Below are 18,478 nucleotides of genomic sequence, written 5' to 3' on the forward strand. Positions count from 1 at the left end.
CCCGGCCTGCAGTGAAGTTGCTCCAGCCCGCGAAATTGACTGGCACCCAGCCTGTGCCAGTCAAGAGCCCAGCCCAAAATGGACAGACCCAGAGGCCGGTCCGTTTATTGGCGCGTGCACAACACGCGCTCCGCCTGGCGAGTAGCCGACCGCGTCTGCAGGCGGTGGGGCCCGCGTGTCGTGCAAGTGGACTCAGCACTCCTCAGAGCCGTTGGATTTCCAACGGCTAGTTTTTGTAGGCCGTTGGATTTCCAACGGTAAAAAAAATTTAAATTTCACTTTTAAATTGGACCGTCCGATCACAGATCAATGGTCCACGTTTTTTTCACCAAAAAAAAAAAGGCCCAACGGTCAGAAATTTGACCGTTGGCCACGTGGCAGCGTGTTGGCTGTTGGATTTGATTATTTTTCAAATCCAACGGTCCAGATTAATTACAACATTAAAATTTATTAAAAAATAATTAAAAATTGTCAAAATTTTTTTAAAAAATACAGAAAAATTTTAAAAAATTAATTTTTTTTTCTATAAATACATAACCCTCATCTTCCACCTTACACCACATTTCAATATTTTCTACACTTTCTACATTTGAATTTTTTTGTACACTTTGAGAGAAAAAAATGACTTCATGGAAGCTCAGTGAAGATGTTACGTTGTGTGAATGTTGGGTTCGCACTACTCATGACCTGATTACGGGTAATGAGATGGATAAGCGAGAAATGTGGAGTAAAATTACGAAATCGTTTTGCGATGTACATGGAAAAGATGCCAGATCTAGTCAAGGTCTTCAAGGTCGTTGGAAAAAACTCAACGCATCCTTTACTTGTTGGAAAAAACTCAACAACCTTTTCTGTTGCTCTTGCAATTGTTTATACGCTCTCCTTGAAGAAGACATTGTAAGAACTCAAGATTTGAAAACGATAAAGAAGAATTCTGAGCTAAAAAAAAGGATTGAGTTTAGTGTGAGGATGGATGTAGGGATGTAGGGTTTATATGGACAAAAAAAAAAAAAAGATGAGGTTCTGGACAATGCCACGTGACACTACATGATTGGTTGAAAATCTTAGCGGAAATCTATTCAAAAAATAGTACGTTCGGATAATGACACGTGGCGTGACGAGATTGGTTAAAAATCTTATCGAAATCTTGCCTAAATTATGGTAAACAGGAAGTGACACGTGGGTTGTCGGGATTGGTTGAAAATCTTAACAGAAATCTATTCATAAAATAGTACGTTCGGATAATGACACGTGGCGTAACGAGATTGGTTAAAAATCCTATCCGAAATTAAAACTATTTTTTTTTTTATTTTATAAAAAAAAATTATTTAATATTTTAAATGGACTAGGTGCCAGCGCATTTTGTAGGGGTGGAGATCGTTTGTGCCAGCGCATTTTTTAGACTGGGTGCCAGCACATTTTTTTTGGGGTGGAGATGCTTTGACCTATTACTGTTCATTGGGTCTATTACTGTTCAATTAAGTGGATAAATGCGCTGGGTGCTGGCGCAAAGTGGATAGGGGTGGAGTTGCTCTTATATAGAAGAGGAAACAGTTCTAAAGCTATTATTATTCTCATGGGCCCCACGAGGGAATTTCCCAACAAGTAAACAAGGGATTTTTCGTTGTGTTCTCGAAGTCGACAATGCACAGGAAAGTCTACGTCGTCGTCAACGGATCTTGTTCCTATAGGTACCGTTTGGTACGTGGGACGGGACGGAACAGAGTGGGACAAGGCGTTCCGTTCCACGTTTGGTGCGCCTAAAACGGGTGGAACGAGTTGTTCCACGAGACGAGTTTTGGGTGAATTTTCGTTCCACCTTACCCCCCTGGAACAACTCGTTCCACATCCGTGGAACACAAAATTATAACCTCTCCGTCTCCTTCTTCTTCCTCCTTGTTTCCATCCGAGGGCATCTTTGCTCCCGCTCCGTTTCGTTCTGTCCTGTCCCGTCCTGTCCCGTCTGCATACCAAACGATACCATAAGGTTCCCGGAGGAGGGAGGGATGGACCTTTCCCTCGATGCTTTGCCTCTGGTCCTGTTATCTACGTTTACGTGTTAAAGTTCAGATAATTATTTATTCCCGGTTGCTTCCAGCTTATTCATCCGTAACAAAAATTCCAGAGTAATTTGATACATGATTTGATTTTAGCAACTAAACATTCGCGGAAGAATACAAAGAAATTTACAAAGAAATCTAACGAGTTAATCTGAGGGAAAGGGAATGGCCTTGAGCTTTTTGTTAATAACTCGTTAATATAACGAGTAACTCAACCTCTTATAAGTCCATGCAAAGTTCTTTCTCCTATCAATGTGGGACTCATTCTCAATATGTCCCCTCACGTGTAGCGAATTTTCGAGTCTAACACATGAACAATACAACGGAGTGACATGGAGCATATGTGGCTGTTTGGCTTCACATGTGGGATAATCTGGCTTTAATACCATGAATAAAGTTGAGGTTCCACTATAAAATCAATTGACAATATGAGAAGTAACCCAACCTCTTATAAGTTTTTCTTATAGCTTGTTTTACACCATTTCGTGTTTTTTTTTTTTTTTTGAACTAATTTCAATTTTCAAGAAATAAGAATTGAAACTATAATTTAAAAACTATAGTCTACATAGTAATCAAACGAATCTTAATTCTCCTTTTTATTTTCCTTTTTTTACCTCTTGCATTCCCTTTCTAATTTTTTGTCTCTTAATTTTCTTTCGATCATTTAATCGATTAAACCAGAAGGAAAATAAAATGAATAGTCCATAAAGTCGAACGAGAAGTTGAAAAATAAAGACCGGAAAACATATATTTTTTATTGGGCAGTTAAACTTAAAATGAAAATGGCCCTTTGCCCTTTGAGCAGAAAGTACGAAAGCACATTCACAGTAGGACCGGAAGGTCAAAAGTGGAAAACTGTCGGAACCAAAACAAAAGGGTTTGTTGAAAATTACAGAGATTAATTGTACAGATGAGAAACAGATGCGATGAGAACTGCATTTTTGCATGTGCATTTGCATGCCGGTCCCATCTAAGCTGGGTTTTGTTCCCATGTTTAGTTATTTTCCAAATATTTGGCAGTGATGGCAATGTCTATTTAAATCGGAAAGGGATCCTCTTCGAATCTCTTCCATCAAATCAACCAATACAGGCTCTTAAAATTTGATCAAATGGCTAAAGTTATTATAACTTTTAAAGGATCCTCTGTTTTTAGTCGTTGGATCAAATTTCAAGGATCCGGATTGGTTGATTGAGTGAATTTGATGGAAGAGATTCGGAGATGATCCCTTTCCATCTAAATCAACGGCTCATCCAAAACATTCATATATGTAGTTGTAATATAAGTACTGTGTCCCTGGGCCTATCTCTCTTGATGTATATATCCTTTTGTTCCGATGTAACATATTACGTATTGTGTGAAAAAGCCAAAGAAATTAGAAGTTTGTGTACATTTTGTGCAAAAATGCCAAAGAAACTAGACTAAGTTGTGTACTTCATAGATTCATAAGCAAGATTAATACAATGTAAACATTGATCATCGCAAGTCTCAACTTATTCCAGTTACTAATTAGGATAGCCCTCACATGAAATCGAAATGCAACGAGCGTTTTATGAAGTGGAAATTACAACATCGTAATTAAACAATACCCCACACACTATTTTTCTTTGTACAAGAGTGCTAGAGCCCAAAACAAAATGAAACCACAAACAAAAATATTAGAAAGTAGTAGCACCAACAAGTCTCTATGAAGATCATGAGCAATACAACATAAACTAATGTTGCTTTATCTGATTTAATTACTTGCTTAAAACTTAATTATCTTGGATTATATATCAGCAAGAACCGAGACGCCCTCCGCATACTTGGTATAAGTGTGACGCTTCATGACCTCGGCGAGCGGTGAGGAATAGTCATTTCCCACCCTTTTTTCGTACTCGTTCCACCATTGCATGTAGCTGCTTTGGGCCAAGAAAATATCAGGCGTCACTGCAAACTTCTCGAGATTATTCAGCACGTACTGCTCAAATTCGATCAGCATTTGCTTGGCATTTGGATTACTCGCTTGTTCATTGCATAAGATATGCGCTTCCTCGACATGCACCCAAAAACAGGAATCATCATTCAGACTTGAAGCCACATTCTTCGCTTTTGAGTTCGATTTGCTTTCGCTACGCACTTGGGGGTTCTCCCTTTCTTTCAGCTCTCTCTCTGCCTTCTTCTTTTCCACGTCTTCATTGAACCATTGCTCCAACAGAACGAAATGTCGAGGCCTTTCCTTTATGTAATCTTTTCCACCTTCCTTGTAGTACTCTGCAATGCGAAGCGGTTCGATCATCCTTCTGTAATTCGTTCCACCAAATAGGAAACGAGTACGCATTGCGGCTCCTTCTTTCTGGGGATTGCTCTCAACATCTGCAACCGTGTCCTCCCAGTAATTCGAGAGCTTCTTCTTGTACTCTTCGGCATTAATGTCACCCGAGCAACGCTTGTTTCTGTACCTGTCATAGTATCCAATTCCCATCTCTTTAGACTCCTTCTTGTACCCTTCCATGTAGACCATGTACTTTTTAATCTCATTCAATTTCCAGAAAGAACTGTAAGCCTGCGTCTTCTCGATCGCGTGGTTACGTTCTTGAGCTTCCATCTTTTGCATCAGGTTGCCGAAATTTATGTCGGGTTGTTGCTGCTGCAATGACTTTTACAAAATGATTTGCGAAAAAAGTTAGTAGACGTAAAAATATATATAGGTCGAAAAGAACATGGGATGTGATTATCCCCAGCACACCCGTGCGTATTTCCAATCTTCGGATTAAATAAAGTAAAAGAAAATCAAGAGACAAAAATAAACAGGTTTGTGCAGAAACCATTCTCTGAATCATCATCAAATCAAACATTTGTGTGGAAAGTTGGATACCTGTGAGCTATTAACTCCAAATATTGCTGCCAGTTGTGTTTTAATTCCAGCTTTAAGTGGAACTGTATCCTCTTCAACCAACTCAAAGACATCTCTAGAAAATGCCTTCAGCTTGAGATCACTCAAAAGCTGTCCGTAGTCAAAATACTGAAACCCCAAATTCGGACCTTGAATTTGAGCACTCTGAGAGCTGGTTTCCACCAACAGTTGCAAAATGGCATCAGGGTCCTCAAAGCAAGAACCACCCGAAGCGGAGCACAATAGGAATGTTCCGAAAGGCTTGTAATCACTCGCTTGCGAAGCGGTTAGGAAGGCTTTAGGTACAGGATCGTTGATAGAGGCTACATTCAAGAAGCAAGAACTCCATGTTGAGAATTGCAACACACATTGTCGGAGTTGTTCGTCACCGGTCAAGGGTGAACCGAAAGTGATGCAAAGGGGACGCTTCGCTTTCGACAAGTTGAGGCTTTGTAGCAGCCATAAGGTGAAAAGGCTAGCTACACAGCCTCCAAAAGAATGTCCAGTGAGAAGTATCGATGAGTTGGAATTGCTGCTTTCTACCAGCTGAAATATTACATTAAGTTAGTCAATTACTGAACTGTTGTATAATTAATTCGGAGACGTCTTTACAAATAAGTTCCTTAAAATACATTCGTGGTAAAAAAAAAAAAACATTCAACTCCATTTTGTACAACAAAAAAACAAAATAGAATCAACTTTACAACATTCGGCTCTTATTGACAAGGTATGACAAGGTTTGCTATGTGCTTATATGGTCTTGAGCTACTCCTCATATCGCCAATTGATTTTATGGTGTAATCACAATTTCATCGTGGTATCAGAGCAAGTTGTCCACGTGTGAAGCCCAATAGCCACACGCGCTCCACGTTATCTAGTTGTTCACGTATAGGCTTGAAAATCTGACACATACGGAAGCGTATTGAGAGTTGTCCCACATCGGTGAGGCACAAGGTTTGCTATGTGCTTATATGGTATTAAGCTACTCCTCATATTGCCAATTGGTTTATGATAGAACCTTAAATTCCATCACTTATAACACTAATAATGAGGTCTTTGCAGTGTTTCTCGTTAATATTAAGAGTTGCCAAAGAAGCCAAACTAATTAAGTAGAAAGTAATCTAACATTATAAATATCATTTTTAACCGTTTCTCGCTAAAATTAATAGTGTCAAAATGATGAAAAAGTTTAATTCAGTAGAAAAGGAAGAGACAAAAATTGGAAAGAAAAAAAAAAAATTTATTTGATTCATCCTTTCTTCCGTCTCTATGTCTATTTTTAACTAGGCAATGAATGAACAAGTTCTTATATAAGAATTTCTCAAAAGCAAAGAAACTTCTTTTTTAAATATTATCAAAGATAACAGTGCACACCTTTGTTCGCAGAAGATCGAGGTTGGTGTGATTCAAGGCGAAGAATTTGATTGCCAATTCATTGACGGAGAAACTTGGCGTTTTTTTGCTGCACAAAAACTCGAAGACGAGAAAATTTGTGTCCTTGAGAGTCGTCGATGAAATCATCGCTTGTGGATCTTGAACCTTGACTGGTGAAGTAAGAAAAGATACGATGGTGGTGTTTGAGTGCTTCGTTTCACTAATGTACAAGGCCATTTGTGCATTCGGATCATCAGCTGTCTGGAGCTTTTGCTTCCGAACCGCGTCCCATGACTGGTGCAGGGGAGGAGAAGTCACCAGAACATTTGCTAGTTCAAGCCCCGCACTGCTAATTCTGTCCATCACCAACAAAAAATTGAAGCAAAGTTAAATGGAGGGAATGCTTTTGAAATGGTTAAAAATGTCAGTAGAACAATCAAAAATGTCAGCGGAATTTAATTTCCATCAGGTTGTAGAGAACCGAATTTCTCCAAATTTTGGAATTGGATTACAAAATTTGTGTCCAAACAATTTTTTTTATTATCAATATTTGATAAATACTGGAATACTCCGTAATTAAAATTCAATTCTGCTTTTTCATTTTGATTAGCCTTATATAAACATATCATAAAAGTGTGCGAATCATAAAAGCATTTTTCATAAAATTTCATCGTGCTTCTAATAAGGTCAGTTTAACAATAGACTTGTAAGAATGAAATTCCACTTTGTTAAACCAAAACCATATGAACATACATTAAATATTGCCTCCGCGAGAAACTTTACTCATAAGCACTTATCTTTTACTTTACTCATAAGCATTTTTCTTTTACTTTACTCATAAGCACTTGTCTTTTACTTTGCTCATACGCATTTTTCTTTTACTTTACTCAAGTGTTTCTCAATAAAGCACTTGGAAACTTGGAAATGCTTCTTGAAGCTGCACATAGTGCATATGCTTCTTAAAAACAGCTTCTACTAGACACGCTTTGTAAATATTTTCCCCAAAATTAACCCTAAGAAGTTTCATGCAAAACACTTCAATTTATAAAAGTTCGTGTTTATAATCAGAACCGTTCACATTATAAATCATCTTATATATATCGTCTATGCAAAAAATAAATTAAAACTAAGGTTGTTTAGTCATCAAACTGTTTAAAAACAAATGAATAGTATTGGTAAAAACATTACGAACCGTCAATGTATTTGCTTCAATAGATTGACTAAACGACCATAGTTTTAATTTATTTTTTGCACATATAATCGTTACTTTGTGATTCATAGTATGAACTGTTATGATCATAAGTACAAAGTTCTATGATTAAAACACAATTTTGTGTAGAAGTTTCTACTCATTTTTAAGTAGCCAAATATTATCCTAATAAACCATAAGATAAATCAATGACAAAGGATTCAAAGAAAAACAAGGATCGGAAGAGTTTGAAATTAACTTACTGGTTGTTCATCTTCAAGCTTTTGGCGATCTGCTTAAACCACTGTAGATTGAAAGATTTGGAAAACAGGATGGTCAGTGTCCTTTATATAGAAGAGGCAACAGTTCTAAAGCTATTATTATTCTTATGGACCCCATTGTCCCCAACCAAAGGGCCCCACGAGGAAATTTCCCAACAAGTAAACAATGGATTTTTCATTGTGTTCTCCAAGTCGACAATGCACAGGAAAGTCTACGTCGTTGTCAACGGATCTTGTTCCTATAAGGTTCCCGGAGGAGGGAGGGCTGGACCTTTGCCTCGATGCTTTGCCTCTGGTCCTGTTATCTACGTTTACGTGTTAAAGTTTAGATAATTATATATTCCCGGTTGCTTCCAGCTTATTCATCCGTAACGAAAATTCCAGAGTAATTTAATACATGATTTGATTTTAGCAACTAAACATTCGCCGAAGAATACAAAGAAATTTACAAAGAAATCTAAGTCTAACGAGTTAATCTGAGGGATTCGGAATGGCCGTTGAGCTTTCTGTTTTTTTGTCTGAATTCACCTACTAGCAATTCAATATGGTAACGCAGCCTTACCGATGCACTTTCGTCGCCATGTTCATCGGGTCAGGCTCCGTTGCCAACCGAATTCCGTCACCTTAAATGTTTCGCGATGAACTTGGTAACTGACTAAACTTTAAACGTTAATAACTTTTTCGATACTCAACAAAATTGAATGATTCAAAAACGAAAATCATACTTCTCAATGAGACCAAAAAAAATGGTACATTTCTCAACGGATAAATCGTCATGGTTTGGCCGGAAAATGGCTCGAAAGCCGCGGAGGTCGCCGGAAACTGGGTAAACTTTAAAAGGTTATAACTTCCTCATTTCTAAGACAAATCAGACCTATAATATGCCAAAACGAAACTTAAGACGAAAGGAATAAGATTATACCTATTTGTAAGCCAAAAGGTGGCCGAAGATGGCCGGAAAATGCCTGCAAACTCACGGGTCTCGCTGGAAAAATGGGGAAGAGTCCCTCGCCGTTTTCTGGGTTCGTGGGGTTCAAATAGAGGGTGAGGGATGGTGGTGTGCTGCAGCTGCTGCTGCTGCTGCTGTTGTTGTGTTTGTGTGCTTTCCTGATGAGAGGAAAGAGAGAAGAGAGTGAAAGAGAGTGATGGGGATAAGGAAGAGAGAGAGAGAGCCGGAGACAAGGGAAACATGTGGACCTAAGTTGCTCACAAAACAAGGTTCAATAGAGACAAAATAACAAATATCTCCTGAAAATTGACGAATCTACTCTAATTGAAATTACTCTAAAATTCTTTCTGTTAATCACTTTATACTCAAAATAAATTCACATATCTTGTAATTAAAATATAAAACAAAATATCAAAATTCAATCAATATAATCAATAAATTTATATCTACTAAAGCTCAGTTGGCCTTCATCATGTAAGAAGGGCGACAGTTCACCAGCAGTGAACTTCCCAAGCTGCCCTCCAGTCCTTCCTTGCCGGGCCCCTTTTCCCTCTCTGCTGCAGGAAAGTGACCTCCTTACCCTCATTGTTACCCTTCTTTTCTTCGGGATTCTTTCACTCTTTGGCCACGTGTTGATCATCCTGAGTATCTTTTTTTCCATTCTGACTCTCTCTTCGATTCCAACGTTTTATCCTTACCTAATCCACACCTGGCAGCAATGGTACATGCCTTTCCACCAAAAAATAATTAAAAAACCTTGCCTCATCACATCTGGCAGCTATGATGCATGCCTTGCCATAAAAAAATAATTAAAAAAACAAAAATCTGGAACATGCACAGAAAAGCTGAGCATGGATACTGAGCGAGATAGGACGGATTTGGATCCTCTCCTGAGCCCAAGGAGAGGATCCTTCTGATCAAATAAATTGGACCGTTGGATGAAAATCTAACGGTTATAATTATTATAACTTTAAAAGAATCCTCCTATTTGTAGCCGTTAGATTTTCATCCAACGGTCCAAGTTATTTAGTCAGAAAAATCCTCTTCTTAAGCTTAGGAGAGGATCTAGTCCCAATTAACACCCCCAAGACTCAGTTTCCTTCACTGCAATTTCAGTCACAGACCTCTATGCAATTACACCATGTTTCTCTGCAAGACCCAGTCGCAGAAGCAGCATAGCACTAAGCTCTAGAAATTGAAAATATTCAGAGCTGCATTGGAAAGATTTTTCCTTTTTTTATTTCAATAAAAAAATTATATGAAAATTTGCTACAATTCATCAAAATCTACAAATTAAATTTATTTAAATTCTTTAAAATCCATATGAATTTTGTAGAAATCTTAAATCTTTTTAAATTCTATTAAATCTATCACTTTTAAAATCTTTTAAAATCTTTTAAAATCTTAGTTTGACTACACCTCCTTTAAATTAGAAGCAAAGCAACATTGTTTTATATTTTGGTCGAAAGAAGCAAAGCAAATTGTTTGAATCATTTTCTCTCATGTTTGTGTCTATAATCCCCCAAATCCAATCCACCCTCTTATCAATTGCGTTGAAAGAAATGAAAGATTATGCCTTGGTCCAGTTACTTTTTTAATTCGATCTTTTTATGTAGACACTGGGTGGCAAGAAAAAGTTGGAAAGGCAGCATAATTGGAAAATTGGGTTATCACGATCACCCCCTTAACAGAGGAGTCTGCATTTGACGTTACTTTCAACTAGGGTAAGGAGATTGGAGTCCCGACAGCATTCATAATTAAAAATGAGCATCATAGTGAGTTATACTCGAAGTCCACTTTGTCGTAATTCATGGGTCTACCTTGCTAAGTACAAAAAAGACCGTGTTTTCTTTGTTAACAAGGTAAGCAAGTTATGGAATGAAAGCATGATGTTCAAACTTCAAATCCAATTTAAGAATCACTCAAAATTTCTCTGCAACGACATACTCATTTAGCTGTATCTCATGCTAAAATACTGAAAAGGATGATTTCAATGTCGGCCTTCGCCATTGACATATACCTTGCGACCTCATGATCATGTACTTAAGGTATAGATTTAACTCTGAATCTCCCTTGCAAACTGTCTACAGTTTTTCATATGGGTTTTTTGGAATTACAGGAAATTTGGTCTTCGTAAGATTTAATTGTTGTTAATTTTACGGTTTAATTGTTTTCCACAAATATGATTGAATGGTAAATTAGTTGTATATATATTCAAAACAAAAAAACTCTGAATCTGTCGCTCTTGAACTTGCCTCACCCTGGGTTTTCGTTTTATTTTAGGTTTTTGTTTGCAGCTCTAGAACTTGCCTCACCCACAAATTTGGCTTTGACCGTTATTTCTCCTCCTTGGCTTCTGTTTTCGTCTCTGACCCATTCAGCTTGAGTAAGCAGTCCACGCTGGCTTTCTTTTACGTCCAAGGATAATTGGTATCAAATATTTGCATTTTCATTGTTTCTTTTTTTTCCTCTGATTTTCTTTTTTATGAAACTTAATGGTTTTGATTTCAATCCTCTTGCAGAAGATTGAGAAACAGAAGGTAAGAGGACTAGATGATCAAGTATTAACTCATTGTAAAAAGCAAAGGTGAACCATGAAAATCTTGAAGTGATATCCCATGACCTACAACTATTTTCTTATCGATCAAATCATCATTGGAAGGCTACTCGGAGTCTCCATCTCTTGGAAGGTAATTTTGGAGTTGTTATTAATTTTTGTGAATTATTTGATCTGCGTTTTGTTTATTTGTGGAGTTGGATAATTATTTATTGAAATTTTTCCTTTACTGTTGATTTTAGTAATTGATTGATAGGTTTGGTTTTTGGATTCTCCTTCTTTGTTGAATTTTTGATGATTTTAATTTTTAAAATCTGGGTTTTGTTTATTGATTGCAGTGTTGTATTAACTTGCATTTTATTTATTGATTGCAGAATTGTATTATTTGCGTTTGATTGGAAGGGCTGTAAAGATTTGATTCAAATTGGAGCATTTGGGTAAGAAAGAAACCTAAATCTTTTTTTTCGATTTTAAGAGCTGAATGGACATGCTCTGTTTGAAATACATGTTTAGATTTGCAAAATTTTCTTAACATGCATGCTTCAATGGAAGAAGAGAATTGATAAAACATGTACGGTGGCTAGCTGTTCGATCTTCACTTTAGGTTGAACAATTATTTTCTTATATATCTTAATGGTAGAAGAGAATGGATATTTCTCATTGGTTGTAATGGTAAAAGAGAACGGACATATACCATCAACTATAATTTATGTTCACAAGATTTTCTTATTATCCTTTTGAACGTTTTGCATGAGAATGGATATATAGCAGAATGGATAGTTGTAGTGGACAGTCAACTTTAATAATTGTTAATTCCATTGGCTATATATCTGGTAGAAACGCCTGGGCATAAATCTCTAGTTATAATTAAAAATAAGATAAAATCAACAGTATAATATCAACTTATTAGAAGCATTTACATTAACACATACAAATTGATAAAAGAATCATAAGCAGTTACCAAATATTTAAACTTCACTAGTAGCAATGTGCTGAAAGACTGAAATTAGAGTAGGCCTCACACTTAGTGAAATCGAAATGCAACGAGTGTCATTGCTTTATGAGGTGGAAATTACAACATCATAACACCCCCCCCCCAAACAACACAATCTTTTACTTTGAACAAAGAAAGCTAGATGCTAGAGCCCAAAACAAAACGAAACCACAAACAAAAATATTCAAAAGTGGTAGCACCAACAAGTCCTACAAGTACTGCACACCTTTCTCGATGAAGATCATGAGCAATACAGCAAAACTAATCTTGCTTTATCTGATTTTAATTGCTTGCTTAAAACTTAATTATCTTGGATTATAGATCAGCAAGAACCGAGACCCCCTCCACATATTTGCGATAAGTGTTACGCTTCATGACCTCGACGAGCGGTGAGGAATAGTCACTTCCCACCATTTTTTTGTACTCGTTCCACCATTGCATGAAGCTGCTTTGGCCCAAGAAAATATCAGGCGTCACTGCGAAATTCTGGAGTGCATTCAGCACGTAACGCTCAAAGTCAATCAGCTTCTGCTTGGCATTTGGATTACTCGCTTGTTCATTACACAAGATAAGCGCTTCCTCGACGTGCGCCCAAAAACAAGAATCATCATTCAGACTAGAAGCCACAGTCTTTGCTTTTGAGTTGGGCTTGCTTTCGCTGTGCGGTTGGGGGGTCTTCCTTTCTTCCTTCTCTCTCTCTGCCTTCTTTTCCTCGTCTTCATTGAACCATTGCTCCAACAGAACGAAATGTCGAGGCCTTTCCTTTATGTAATCTTTTCCACCTCCCTTGTAGTAGTCTGCAATGTGAAGCGGTTCGATCATCTTTCTGCAAATCGTTCCAGTATATAGAAAAGCAGTACTCATTGTGGCTCCTTCTTTCTGGGGCTTTCTCTCAACTTCTGCAACTTTGTCCTGCCAGTATATCCAGAGCTTCTTCTTGAACCCTTGGGCATCACTGTCATATGTGTCACCCTTGTTTTTGTAGCTGTCATAGTATCCAATTCCCATGTTTTTGGAATGCGCCTTGTACCATTCCATGTAGGCCATGTACTTTTTAATCTCATTAAATTTCCAGAAAGAACTGTAAACCTGCGTCTTCTGGATTGCGTGGTTAAGTTCTTGAGTTTCCATCTTTTGTATCAGATTGCCGAAATTTATGTCGGGTTGTTGCTGCTGCAATGACTTTTACAAAATGAGTTGCGAGAAAAGTTAGTAGAAGTAAAAATATATATAGGATGAAAAAAAAACATGGGATTTGGACTAAATAAATTTAAAGGGAATCAAAAGACAGAAATTAACAGGTTTGTGCAGAAACCATTTCTCTAAATCTCTTCAAATCAAATGATTGTGTGTGGAAAGTTGGATACCTGTGAGCTGAGAACTCCAAATATTGCTGCCAATTGTGTTTTAATTCCAGCTTTAAGTGGAAATCTATCCTCTTCAACCAACACAAAGACATCTCTCGAAAACGCCTTGAGCTTGAGATCACTCAAAATCTGTCCGTAATCGAAAAACTGAATCCCCGAATTCGGACCTTGAATTTGAGCACTCTGAGAGCTGGTTTCTACCAACAGTTGCAAAATGGCATTAGGGTCCTCAAAGCAAGAACAACCCGAAGCGGAGCACAATAGGAATGTTCCGAAAGGCTTATAGTCACTTGCTTGCGAAGTGGTTAGGAAGGCTTTAGGTACAGGATCGTTGATAGAGGCTACGTTCAAGAAGCAAGAACTCCATTTTGAGAATTGCAACACGCATTGTCGGAGTTTTTCATCACCGGTCAAGGGTGAACCGAAAGTGATGCAAAGGGGACATTTCGCTTTCGACAAGTTGAGGCTTTGTAGCAGCCATAAGGTGAAAAGGGTAGCTACACAGCCTCCAAAAGAATGTCCAGTGATAAGTATCAATGAGTTGGAATTGCTGCTTTCTACCAGCTGAATTATTACATAAAAGCTACTTGATTACTGAACCAACCGGAGAAGTCTTTTCAAATAAGTTCCTCAAACTTACATAGTGAAAAACACTTAAAACTCGGTTTTAAAACAAACAAAAAATGGACTCGACTGTTACTATATTCGACTCTTGTAACACTATTAATGAGGTTTTATAAGTGTTTCTCACAAACGTTAACAAATGTCTAAAAAGCCAAACTAATTAAGCGACGAGTAGTCTAACATTATAACTTTGATTTTTAATTGTTTCTCACTAATATTAATAGTTGTCAAAGCGGTTTAAACTTTATCAGTTATCATAGAGAACAATACGCACCCTTGTTAGTAGAAGATCGAGGGTGGTGTGATACAAGGCGAAGAAGTTGATTGCCAATCCATTGACGGAGAAACTTGGGGTGTCTTTGTTGCACAAAAACTCAAAGAGAGGAAAATTTGTGTCCTTGAGAGTCGTCGATGAAATCATTGCTTGTTGATCTTGAAGCGTGACGGGTGAAGTAAGAAAAGATATGATGGTGGTGTTCGAGTGCTTTGTTTCACTAATGTATAAGGCCATTTGTGCATTCGGATCAGCAGCTGTGTGGAGCTTTTGCTTCTGAACCGCGTCCCACGACTGGTGCAGGGGAGGAGAAGTCACCAGCACATTTGCTAGTTCAAGCCCAGCACTGCTAATTCTGTCACCACCAACAAAAATTGAAGGAAAAGGAGTGTGTAAGAAAATACCACTCAACCATAATGACAAACATGCTTGGAACTGCTTTTGAAATAGTTTAAAATGTCAATCTAACAACCAAGAGTACTTAGAGTACTTTTGATTACATTTGGTAGGAAAATTTAATGACTCGTTTACTAATCCGTAATCAGAATAAGAGGGATTGAGAAGTTAGAACGGGGTGAAATTTGAATTAAATTCATGTTGAAACTGTTTATTAAATTTTTCAAGAATTGAAGTAAGAATAATATCGAACCATATAAGTTATTTACTGATTCACATGAATCGGAATGAAAAATAATGTGATTATTAAAATACCTTTATTCTAGTAATATATTTTATATGTTATTTTTTATTGGTTAATACTTTATTTTATTTTATTTTAAACTTTGTGATAAAATATTTAGTTTTGTATTTGAATTTTTTTTTTTTTCGCTGAGAGAATAAAATTTGGGATGGGGTAAATACAAAGGGCAATTTTGAAGTTTCAGAAATAAATGAGGGTATAATAAGAAGGAAAAATTCACTCCAATTCCCCAATAACCTGGAGTTCAAATGAGAATCTATTTTGGTTTCCCCAATAACTTGGAATCCAATTCTTCCAAATTTTGGAATTTTGGAATTCAATTCCAAAATTTGCATGGATCCCATGAAATTTTTTTATTCCTTAATATTTGATAAACACAATAATATTTTGTAGTCAAAATTCAATTCTGCTTTTTTATTTCAATTATTCTTACGTAAGCATGCCATAAAAGTGTATACATGGATGTTCTAGAAATATTTCTTTGTGCTCGTAAGACCAACTCCAATGGTGGGCTAAATGCCAAAATTTTCCCCAAATTCCCCCCCCCAAACACTCTCCAACGGCTAAAATAATTAAAAAAAAATATTTAACTCAAAATTCATCCAAAAACTCTATCAATACCTATGTATTTGTTCAAATATCCACACAAAACTCAATTTTCTCCTACGATTCTTCCAATTTATCTTTGTACCATTTCTTTCAATTTCCAAATTGTTCAACATGGCAAGAGAGCAAATTAGAGGTCGTAATTGGACCTGCAAAATTGAACGAAACCCATAGCACTCGCCAAGAAGAAAAGACCCGAATGCGTTTGCAAATGAAGGAAATCTCAGATAGGGAGCAAGAGAGGTTGAAGTTAATTTGATGATGGAGGATCTCAGCAAATACACACCAGAGAGGAAAAAGTTCTTACGTAGTAAGTAAAAGGAAATTTTGCGAAAGTCTGCCTCTATGAGTACATTTCAAGATGATGAATCCTCTGAACCCTATATTCCAATTCAATCACAAAGTCCATCCCAAGTGAAGATGGTGGATATGATTATTAAGTTTATGTAGTATATGAATTATGTGCTTTATTAATTAAGTTTATTAATTGTCATTTGTATTAAGTTTATATAGTTTATTAATTACGTGATTTATGAATTATCGGTTGTATTAAGTTGACAGCTTGCTTTGTGGAAAATTTAGTGATTTTTCAATATTTATCATAATTTAAATATTTTTGGATTAAAATATTCATAAAATTAATTTACGATAGTCTACATATTTATTTAAAAAAAAAGTAATTTAAGAAAAAAAATAGCCTAAGTTCATTTTTTAATAATCTCAGGCTAAAATTTTAGGGTAAAAGGGTTGGAGTAGAAAAACTGTTTCTAGGCTAAAAGCTAAATTTTATGGGCTAAAAAATTTGGTTTTTAGTCCAACCATTGAAGTTGGTCTAATAAGGTCACTTTAGAAAAACACATGTAAGAATGAAGTTTCATACTTTGTTAAACTCTAGGGACAATTATTAAATTATTGCTTATGTGAGAAATACTTTACTCATAAGCTCTTCTTTTTTACTGCAAACATAGAGAAATGTTTATAAAATATTCAAGTGCTTCTCGAAAAAGTACTTGAAAACTTGGAAGTGCTTCTTAAAGCTGCACATAGCATATGCTTCTCCAAAAAGAGCTTCTACTATCTAGAAAAGTTGAATAAGTTTTTCTTCAAAAATTAACCACAAAAACTTTCAATTGTTTGAAAATACTTTTAATCATTCCAGAAGTCGTTCTAAAAATGTCTGCTTAATCACGACAATCGACACTACATGGATCGAAGTGGGATTTCACCAAACTACATTGAGCAAAATCGTATGATTCGTTTGGAACTGTTTTTAAATTGACTAAAATCATTTTTTTTTTATGAAAATATATTTAGAACCAATATTTAGTAAAAATACAAATGAATATTGGAAAAACACTTGAAGTGCTTCATATAAGAAGCACATAACTAGTGATTCTTACAAGAAGCATTCATAAATAGTTTCTTTAAAAGTGTTTTTAAGTCATATTAAAAATCTTTCCAAACGAGCCTGTACTTTGATCTAACTAAACATAAGAAAAATCAATGACAAGGGGTTAAAAAAAAAAGCTAGGATCGGAGGAGTTTGAAGTTAACTTACACGTTGTTCATCTTCGAGCTTTTGCCGATCTGCTTAAGAATACAGTAGATTGAGAGATTTGGAAACCAAATGGTTCGTGTCTTTGGAAACCAAATGGTTCGCATCTTTCTTTATATAGACGAGGAATCAATACTTTCTTATTACACTTGTGTGAACAATCTCATTTCATTTGATTTTTTTTTTCAATTAAGGAGTGTGATTAGTCAATGAAGGGGCAGTTTCTTCGAAAGCGGACATATTATTTTTCTGGATAATGCAAGGCAGATTAAGTTTATCGATAAAATTTACAAACGAAATAATGTATCACAAATAAAAATGAACACGTTTATCAACGTTTAAGTAATGAACAAATTATCAACTTACATGCTTATAAAATTTTACCTCCAAATTTAATCTAACATTACCCTTTTTTATCTATCTTTAGTTTTTAAATAGGGCATGCTATGTTAACATTATTGCAGTAAGGTTGGTGTAAAAAACAGTAAAATTCATATTTATGTAATTACTAAATTTCCCCTATTGTTTCATTTTTGTTCAATTTTAACGAGAGAGTTCGAATAATAATTTTATGAAATTATTATGGACGACGTTGTTCCACCACTTAAAATGGCCCAACGAGGAAACTTCCCGCCAAGTCATGCACCGGAAAGTCTTGGTCGTGGTCGTTTTTGAACCCCTTTTGCTCCCTGCTTCGTTCCTACGCAACGAAAATATCCAGAATATTTAATTCAATTTTAACGACTGAACATTCGCGGAAGAATACGTTGAAATTTCCAAAGAAATCTAACGAGGAAATCCGAGGGCTGTGGAATGTCCGTTGACCCTTCTGTTTTTCTCTGAATTCGCCTACCGATAATACAATGTTGTCGTTTTCCTTTCTTCGACTTTACAAAGGAGCAATCGTCAGACGCTCGTACGCGAGCGAGGGTCACAGGGTGGGACCATCGGCGAGAATGGGTGTTTTGTTTGTGCGGTTGGACAACGATGTAGTGGTCGTTCATAGCCAAGAATTTTTTCTAATAGAGGGCCGACCTTTATTGTTTTAAAGTGGAAGATAGTAATACTTAATTTA

At 36.4% G+C, this 18,478-nt stretch overlaps 2 protein-coding genes across 2 annotated transcripts; both read right to left on the reverse strand.

The window, feature by feature from the left end:
* Positions 1 to 3,630: 3,630 nt before the first annotated feature.
* On the reverse strand, positions 3,631 to 8,908 carry LOC137708172 (senescence-associated carboxylesterase 101-like). Its single transcript, XM_068447182.1, has 5 exons — positions 8,700 to 8,908; positions 7,760 to 7,800; positions 6,308 to 6,662; positions 4,916 to 5,479; positions 3,631 to 4,696 (listed from the first exon to the last, which is right to left on the reverse strand). Exons 2-5 carry the CDS (start codon positions 7,768 to 7,770, stop codon positions 3,827 to 3,829), a joined length of 1,800 nt encoding a protein of 599 aa, XP_068303283.1. The 5' UTR covers positions 7,771 to 7,800; positions 8,700 to 8,908; the 3' UTR covers positions 3,631 to 3,826.
* A 3,484-nt stretch (positions 8,909 to 12,392) lies between these two features.
* Positions 12,393 to 17,546, reverse strand: LOC137708844 (senescence-associated carboxylesterase 101-like). The gene is made up of 4 exons (XM_068448000.1): positions 17,407 to 17,546; positions 14,543 to 14,897; positions 13,645 to 14,208; positions 12,393 to 13,459 (listed from the first exon to the last, which is right to left on the reverse strand). Exons 1-4 carry the CDS (start codon positions 17,508 to 17,510, stop codon positions 12,593 to 12,595), a joined length of 1,890 nt encoding a protein of 629 aa, XP_068304101.1. The 5' UTR covers positions 17,511 to 17,546; the 3' UTR covers positions 12,393 to 12,592.
* Positions 17,547 to 18,478: the final 932 nt, after the last annotated feature.

Source organism: Pyrus communis, chromosome 11 (assembly GCF_963583255.1).
Source record: "Pyrus communis chromosome 11, drPyrComm1.1, whole genome shotgun sequence".
NCBI classification, from domain to species: Eukaryota; Viridiplantae; Streptophyta; class Magnoliopsida; order Rosales; family Rosaceae; genus Pyrus; species Pyrus communis.

Bases quoted from the DNA above. Each gene is read 5' to 3' on its own strand.
- LOC137708844 (XM_068448000.1), bottom strand. From the start codon at position 17,510: ATGCGAACCATTTGGTTTCCAAAGACACGAACCATTTGGTTTCCAAAT. The intron at 14,209-14,542 runs GTGCGTATTGTT...GTAATAATTCAG, and splicing joins TCGATCTTCTACTAACAAGG to CTGGTAGAAAGCAGCAATTC. The intron at 13,460-13,644 runs GTATCCAACTTT...ATTTTGTAAAAG, and splicing joins TTGGAGTTCTCAGCTCACAG to TCATTGCAGCAGCAACAACC.
- LOC137708172 (XM_068447182.1), bottom strand. The intron at 5,480-6,307 runs GTGTGCACTGTT...GTAATATTTCAG, and splicing joins TCGATCTTCTGCGAACAAAG to CTGGTAGAAAGCAGCAATTC. The intron at 4,697-4,915 runs GTATCCAACTTT...ATTTTGTAAAAG, and splicing joins TTGGAGTTAATAGCTCACAG to TCATTGCAGCAGCAACAACC.